This window comes from Triticum urartu, chromosome 1A (assembly GCF_056163025.1).
Source record: "Triticum urartu cultivar PI428250 chromosome 1A, HENAU_Tu73, whole genome shotgun sequence".
In the NCBI taxonomy this organism is placed as follows: domain Eukaryota; kingdom Viridiplantae; phylum Streptophyta; class Magnoliopsida; order Poales; family Poaceae; genus Triticum; species Triticum urartu.
In genome coordinates, this window is record NC_141873.1 from 492,905,208 (window position 1) to 492,913,107 (window position 7,900).

General features: G+C 48.0%; 2 protein-coding genes across 3 annotated transcripts; both read right to left on the bottom strand.

The window, feature by feature from the left end:
- Nucleotides 1-1,063: 1,063 nt before the first annotated feature.
- LOC125521511 (alanine--glyoxylate aminotransferase 2 homolog 3, mitochondrial) lies at nucleotides 1,064-4,927 on the bottom strand. Of its 2 annotated transcripts, XM_048686570.2 has the most exons (9): nucleotides 4,601-4,920; nucleotides 2,980-3,210; nucleotides 2,654-2,824; nucleotides 2,423-2,566; nucleotides 2,155-2,334; nucleotides 1,790-2,015; nucleotides 1,595-1,708; nucleotides 1,395-1,481; nucleotides 1,064-1,310 (listed from the first exon to the last, which is right to left on the bottom strand). In XM_048686570.2, exons 1-9 carry the CDS (start codon nucleotides 4,835-4,837, stop codon nucleotides 1,267-1,269), a joined length of 1,434 nt encoding a protein of 477 aa, XP_048542527.1. In that variant the 5' UTR covers nucleotides 4,838-4,920; the 3' UTR covers nucleotides 1,064-1,266. The 2 variants fall into 2 exon arrangements, with proteins under 2 accessions (XP_048542527.1, XP_087382648.1); XM_087526522.1 differs by having other exon boundaries at nucleotides 1,595-2,015; nucleotides 4,601-4,927.
- A 426-nt stretch (nucleotides 4,928-5,353) lies between these two features.
- LOC147991903 (uncharacterized) lies at nucleotides 5,354-5,956 on the bottom strand. Its single transcript, XM_087539295.1, has one exon. It carries the CDS (start codon nucleotides 5,954-5,956, stop codon nucleotides 5,354-5,356), a length of 603 nt encoding a protein of 200 aa, XP_087395421.1.
- Between the last annotated feature and the right edge of the window lie 1,944 nt (nucleotides 5,957-7,900).

Sequence of the window (7,900 nt, forward strand, 5' to 3'; positions counted from 1 at the left end):
CAAAGGTCACTCTCACCTTCTCAGGCGCGCCACTTGTCACATCCTAAAAGTTTTTTTTTATTTCGTAGATTCGTTTATTCAAAGCATTTTATTTCTTAAACCGTGCATTCAAATCTCCAATCATTTTCAGCCTTGGATTTCTTCCATCGAGATCTTCAAAACTAGATCTCATTTAATAGATTTTGTTGGACTTTTTCTCAAAAAATAACAAACAAACAGGAAAAACGGAAGAAAAAAAGGCACATTTTTTTAATTTTTGAGAGGCACAACAATGCTTCTCGTGGAAGCAAGCTGCGCCACCTAACTAGGATGCTCCTGAAGGTGCTTAAGACAAGAGGTACTGATGTATGTAATAGAGTTCATTCTCTGTTCCCATGTCTTAAATACCTATTTACCGAATCTTGCACTATATGCCTTGCCTTTCTAATTGTTTGGCATAAAAAACGATGTCTGGAAGCATGTCTTAGCTCTTAGTGCCTTCGTACATCTTTATGTCAAATGCCTTGGTGGTTGGTGCAGTCCAAGTAGGAGTATTTGAAACAATATCCTGCCCTACGTAGCACAACGTTTAGTCGGGATGCAATGATCCTCGCAGAACCTAGTAAAACTGGAAACACTAGTAATAACTTTCTGGACAGGGATGTTTTATTCAGAGAGATAGCACTTGGGGAAAGAAAGAGCAAGACTTTGTTCATAAATTCAAGACCCAAAATGCCTAGCCCGCCTTGGTCTTTTGGGACACACACTTTGTCCCAAGCAACAAAGTGGTATTTCTTTTCAGTGGGATCCCCACTCCAGAAAAACCTAGACATGTCTTTGATCATCCTGCCTTTATAACAACTAGTAATGTAAATATACAAGTTCTTCAATAACGCTATCTTCCTGAAAAGGCCTAGCTATGGTTGTAATTTAACCACAGTAATGTTCCATATCCGGTTGATTATCAAGCATTTTTGCTTGCGATTTTAATGGTCAATTCAATTTTTTCAATCGCCTGGAATTCTGACAAGTAAATGTGGCAATGCTTTGTTTTCTGGATAGCAGGAAGAACGCAGGATACATGTATCATAAAAGATTCCATAACTCATCTGAATATCTTATTACGAAGAACTTATTGGTCACATAGAGCTCCTACTCAGTACATCATACTAATGTTCAGGAGGCGCAGATCGCATGTGCGCATCATGGATTTGCAAGACAGAACACGAGACAACGAGGTGCTGTTTCGCAGATCGTCTCTTATTTATCGATGAGAGCAGTGCCTCTTCACAGCTTCGACAGCGCGATGTCCATCACCTCGATCATGAAGTCTGCGGCGCAAAGTTTCAGTTATGTATCAGAAGCCAAGATAACATATACATGCTATGAATGTGAGTACTAGCAGCAGATCTTACCGGAGTCCTCCTTGGAGAAGCACAACGGAGGCGTCACCCTGAACACATTGCCGAAGAAACCGCCCTTCCCCACCAGCACGCCCATATCTGTTCAGACAAGAACACACTCAGATATCAGGTCCAAAGCTCTGCTACTTCAGTTTTATAATTGCGAAAGTACAGAGACGCGACAGAGTTCGTCAGTTCGTGTAATCAATTACCTTTCATGTGGTTCATGACCTGCGCGATCTCAGCTTTCGCCGGAGTTTTCTTTTGGCGATCGGTCACCAGCTCAACCCCGAGAAGGAGGCCTTTCCCCCTAACATCGCCGATAACTGCAAGAAGCCGAATGTAAGTAACAGAAGTATCCTCGAGGTATATGTGTTTGCGATGTGATTTTTCTAGCTGGTACTCACTGTCATGCTTCTCTTTCAGAGCGTTAAGCTTCTCCTTCAGGTAGGAGCCAACAACGAACGCATTCTCCTGCAGCTTCTCCTTCTCCAGTACCTTGAGAACAGCATGGCCGGCAGCTGTGCTGACAGGGTTACCACCGAAGGTGTTGAAGTAGCTCCTGCGGGTTAACACCTTAGCGATCTCAGGTGTGGTAACAACCGCTCCTATCGGTATTCCGTTCCCTATGCCCTGAGCAAGAATGACAGGAAACATGTCAGCCTATAGTTTGATACATTGTACACCGATGAAGCTGAACCTAATGACATATAATGGAATGCATGAACTCTTCAAGTATGATGAAAACTGTGGAGAAACTATCAGTACTCACCTTTGCCATGGTGACTATATCAGGGATGACACCCTGCCCTTCGAATCCCCAGAAGTGGCTCCCAGTGCGCGCAACCCCCGCCTGAACTTCATCGGCGATGCAGAGGCCACCAGCTTTCCTTACCATATCGTAGGCCGCAGGCAGGTATCCTGGTGCTAATTCCACTATTCCACCAACTCCCTGCAGAGAGGAACATTCCAATTGTTTCTTTAGGAAATCTCACTTTTGAGCATGGTGATAGTATGACAATGTGTTGGTATTAGCATACCTGTATGGCTTCTGAAATGAAACCTGCAACTCTTCCTGTAGTCCCATAGTCAATGGTTTCCTGAATATCTCTGGCATATTTCTCTCCGTCTGACCCGAAAGCGCCTCTGTATGGGTCTGGATTAAGAGCATGGTGCACTCCGGTCTGGACACATTGCAAATGGGTAAATGTCACTAATAAGCCATGAAATAAAATGAGGCATCTTTCAATATAGTATTTTAATTTCCTTACCTGGACAACATTAAATTTCCAGTTGGCTTGAGCAGTAGCACCCATTGTTGCAGCTGCATTCCCATGGTATCCATTCCTCAGTGAAATAATGTCATGGGAACCAGTGTAAAGCCGAGCGATCATCAGTGCAAGCTCATTTGCCTCCGTGCCAGAATTTGTGAAGAAAACAACCTGAAGGGAACAAGAGCAGCTTCACATGATTCTCGGTCAAACAAACAGAATAATCTATGTGTATCAGACGTGCCCTATATTTTAAGCCATAATAAAATTCTAAAGTACTTTCAGGCACTGAAATGTGCACCGTTGTTTTACGAGGATGAAAGTACCTTCAGATCACCGGGCATTTTGGCCGCCAGAGCCTCAGCAAAGTCGGCAATTGCATGATTCAGATACAGAACTGTGGAGTGCTGTATCTTCTTTGCCTGGTTGACTATGGCTTCGATCACATCAGGATGACAGTGCCCGCAACAAACGGTCGCAATGCCACCGAAAGCGTCCAGGTAGCGGCGGCCATCCTCATCGAACAGGTACTGCATCTTTCCATCGACTATGTTCAACTGCAATAATTGTTGAGTGAAACAATAATCAATTTTCAGTGCTGAAATCACACTTTGTCTTGCTGAAATCATCAAACTACGCTCTTTGTCCTGGTCAGACTAGCACATTGAATCCAACAGAAATTACTGAGAGAGATATTGAGGGCCTGTTTGGTTCCAATAAGTCACCTGACTTATAAGTCAGGTCTGTTTGGTTGTCACCTGACTTATAGGTCATCTGACCATACTTTTCCACCTTGTTTTTTAACGTAAAGGTGATGGGACCCACGCAAAAGGGGGTGACTTATAAGTTTTAAGTTGGGGTGGAGCAACTTATAACTTATAAGTTGGAGTGACTTATAAGTTGGGTCCGTTTGGTAAAATAAGTCATTTTTTTCACTTTTCGACTTATAAGTCGATGACTTATTTGAAACCAATCAGGGCCTGAAGTAACAACTGCTAACTTTTTAACCCTGTTTTCACGAAAGAATCTTTTTCAAGAGTTCAAGGGGATCTGAAAGAGCTAGCTGACGAAAGAGCTACCTCTTCCTTTTTTTTTCTTTGTGTCGTGTAAATTGGATATATCTTCACATAAAAATATGTTTTACACGTGATATATGTGTTGCTCTGAGTACAGCATGTGAGCTCCAAGGTTGGTGGGTGAGCCGTGAGCATGGTAGGTACACAACTTTTGACACTATCTGCAGAAACCCCAACCCCATCTTGACAGTAATTTATTAACTTTGGCCATGCATGTGCAGTTGAAAAAGAGGAAGTTGTCCGTGATCACTCTCTTTATGAAATACTGGTGCTCGTGCTCCCGCTACAGATGTAAGAAGTACTGTAAGATTTCACAGACTTGCACAGGAGGTAGTTAGTTGTGCGAACTTGTCAGTGACAAGATACAACCACAACGTTTTTGTGCTTGACTCATCTGGTCCCAATAAAGCATAGCTACATTAGTACAGAGGTAGATCCAATGAAGTGCAGAACTCTGTTGCTACTACTAACAATCTTAGCTCTGTGAGACTGATTCCCTTTTTCGAGAATCTTTAGCACTGTGATTCCCAGATCCCACCAATCACCACAATTCGGGCAAGGAGTACCAAAAAAAGACCATCTTTTCTCACCACGAAACTACCAAGAGCGATCGGAACAAGAAGATCCCACCTAATTATGCGAACGCCGTTAATCATTTTAATCGAGACATGTCACATGTACTGTTCGTGTTGGGCGCTTTTGGAGTGGGGAATTAAAACCAGGTAGTAGTATCTAGAGTAATTCATAACAATTTCCCTCGAGGAGGATAGAAATGGAGATGGAAATCAAACTTCATTTATCTTTTCAAGCAATCCGGTGGTTCGTTCCCGAGAGAATGGAGGGTGGCAAGGGCGAGGGAGGGGGCACGTACGGGGCGGTCGTAGAAGTGGAAGAGCGAGGGGCTGAGGAACTGGGCCCGCTTCTGGGCGATCTCCGCCACCCGCGGCCCGTCGTAGGGCGGCGGCGTGTACGCGAACGGCGGCATCTTGGGGGCGCCGGCGCCATTCTCCGGCGCGGCGGCGACCGCGGCCGCGGAGAGGCTGGAATGCGCCCGGCCGGGGGCGAGGGCGGCCCGGAGGAGCCTCCGGGAGGAGGCGAGGCGCTGCATGTCTGGCTCTGGTTCTCTCTCTGCCTCACGACCGGTGCCTGCCTGTGGACTGGTTAATGGTGGCGATGGCCGTCGTCGCTCCGGCTATAAATAGACGGACGGGCCGGAGATTGATGGCGGGGGGTGTAAAATGACGAGCACGCCTCTTTTTTTGAGGGAACGAGCACGCATTTCCCTTGCAACATATGAGTATTTAGAGCAACTCTAGCGGACCCCGCAAATATACAACCCGCAAAACGCATTTGTAGATTCACGAAAATCGCTTTTGCGGGTCAAAAACATACGCGGCCGAGCAGAATTCGTATCTAAACCTGCATAATTTGAAAAAATACTTTCGCGGGAGAAATTACACAAACATAGTTCATCACATACTACATTGTTCATCGCATACTACATAGTTCATCACAAACTACAAGCATAGTTATACTATATAGTACGTTAAACTAGTACTAGGGGGTCGGATCTGACCGCGGCGAGGTTGCGGCAACTGGACGACGCCGTGGAGGAGCCGAACGCTCAATCCTCCTCGCCGGAGCTGCAGAGATCGACGTACTTCTCCACCTGCTCCGCGCGGATGTGGCGCCACTCGTCCGCCTTCTCGTTGACGGCGACGTTGTCGGCGACCGCTTGCCGCCACTCGAGGGCTTCGAGCTCCTCGGCGTGGCACCGACGCTCCTCCTCCTTGCGCACGCTCCGCTCGGCGACGGCGTCGAACTCCGCGACGTAGTCCTCGGGCCCGACGACTCCGCGGCGGCCAAGCGGAACAGGCTCCTCGGGCTCCTCCTTCACCGGCACGAAGGGGAACGGTGCCGGCGGCTCCGGCTCCTCCTCCTCGTCCGACCACTCCCTCTTCACGGGGAGGAAGCCCGCGACGGAGGAGGAGGAGGAGGATCCGGCGTACGAAGAACGCGCGGAGGAGAACGACGCGCGCCGGCGGTCGTACTCCGCCGTCTCGCGGCGGTCGAAGCTCGCCGGTGGCGAAACCCCGCGGTTGGTCCACTTCCGCGCGCCGCGCTTCCTCGCGTCGTCGGACCGGACACGGCGCTCGTGCTCTGGGTCCCTCTCACGGCCGGATCTGCTGCCGGAGCCGCGTCCGGAGCTCCACATTCGCCCCCACATGGCGGCTGGAGGCGGGGCGGAGGGTCGCCGACGGCGAGAAATTGGGAGAGGGGAAAGGGGAATCGGGTGGCTCGCGGCGGCGAGGGGATAGGGTTTGGACCCCCAAAAGGGTCGCGGAACCGCACTTATAGTACTCGGGGCGTGCGGTTTGCGGGCTGCGGCAAAAAAATTTACAAGCCGGGCGAATATGCGGGCTCTGTTCTGGCCGCAAAATTGGCCCGAGCCCGCATACTCGCCGGAATTTTTGCGGGCCGGGGGTTTTGCGGGGTCTGTTAGAGTTGCTCTTAGCTAATGTGTTCAATATGCCACCAAATAAATAATTTGTTTTTTTATGAAAAGGAATATATCATATTATAAAAATTCACCGGAAGTACATAACATTTCAAACATAATAAAAATTACATTGAGCCAAGACCATCGAACGATCACTACTGCCGCCAAACAAGCCGTCAACGTGCCGTTGTCGCTGCTCTCCTACTGAAGCCGGCTTGACCTTGTCGATGATAGCCGGGAAGGTTTCGCGCAGGTGCCTCTAAAAACCAGCGCCCTAGAGCAGCAGTTATCGTCGTTAGACCATTGCATAGATCTGAAGCACCTGACACTAAATCTAGCAACACGAGGAGAAACCCTAACCTCATCGTCCCAAAGAGACAGCATGAATCTACGGAGCTCCATCGAATAAATAATGCATTTCAATGTTTAACTTTGAGCATCAATTTGATGAATAAAACATAGATTATGTGCCACCAATTATATCATGAATTCACACTCAAATAAAGTTTCCAATAATATAAGAAATCCCGAGTATGCTCCCTGAAATAAAATAAAAAGAGTAGGCCCAAAGTTAAATCATGAAGGACAAGGACTTCACACAAACAAAGTTTCCAATAATATAAGAAATCCCGACTTAGCTCCCTGAAATAATAAAATAAAAAAGAGTAGGCCCAAGTTAAATCATGAAAACAAGGTGTTGGGTTGGCGGACTGACCTCACATTTGATCTGCTCCATGCGCATGATAATTGGCTCTCTCATTTTATAAATATTTCTATGGTGTTCTTGTTTTCCTTTTTGTTGGTGTCTAGGTGTCATCTTTTAGCAACTCACTATGTGGATCAGCATAGTGGAGATGTTGCAGAAGCAGCATTGTGTGTCATGTTGATACATTAATTTTCGGAGAAAATATGTAGACATTTCAACATTTTGCAGAAGAAAACTAGTACAAAATTTGTGTTTTTCTTCGGTGACAAAATAGAAGGAACAAGCTCATCTCATTAGTCTTTTTTTCTTCTTCTCTTGCTGCAAGATAATCACCTCACCTCGTGGCTCATGAGTCAGTGCTTGGCTCGTAGTCCATTTCACCTACCATCACTTCCAGCTAGAGTCCCAGCCCTCAATAATAAACGCAAGAGACAAAAGGAGCGTGACATACTGACAGGCCAGGCGTCAAGATGAACGGACGGCGCTGCTTGCTTGGCTGCCGTACGTACGTGTGACAAGACAAGTTGCCCACGCCCCTGGTCGATCCGTCCATGATTAAGCTATAAGGTCATCTTCAGCCGCGCCCCCAACAGGGCCCGCCAGGCCACTTTTTCGGTGCCGGCGTCGAAAAAACGGCCCAGTCGCGTCCCCAGGACGCCGAAAATCGCCGGTTCGAATCTTTTTTTCGCCGGGCGGTCACAGGCCGAATCCGGCGCGCTAGGGAGCAGTTGGGGGCTCCGGCGCTAGGGAAAAGTACGCCTGGCCCACACCGACAGCGAAAAAGTCAAGGTTTTCTTCCCCCGACTCGCCTCGCACCCCCCGTGCCCTCGGCCACCACTAGCTATATCCCGGCGACGGCCGCCGCCCTACTCCGCTAGATAGCCATTCCCCGCCGGAAAATAACAGCGCTTCGCCGCGGCAGCCCCTCCCACAGCAGCTGGGCGTTTCCGGCCGCGGAGGCGCGG

Excerpts from the sequence above, each read along its gene's own strand:
- LOC125521511 (XM_087526522.1), bottom strand. The coding sequence starts at position 4,837 with ATGCAGCGCCTCGCCTCCTCCCGGAGGCTCCTCCGGGCCGCCCTCGCC. Across the intron at positions 3,211-4,600 it reads TCCACTTCTACGACCGCCCC|TTGAACATAGTCGATGGAAA; the intron begins GTACGTGCCCCC and ends CAATTATTGCAG. Across the intron at positions 1,311-1,394 it reads CTTCTCCAAGGAGGACTCCG|ACTTCATGATCGAGGTGATG; the intron begins GTAAGATCTGCT and ends TTTGCGCCGCAG.
- LOC147991903 (XM_087539295.1), bottom strand. The coding sequence starts at position 5,956 with ATGTGGGGGCGAATGTGGAGCTCCGGACGCGGCTCCGGCAGCAGATCC.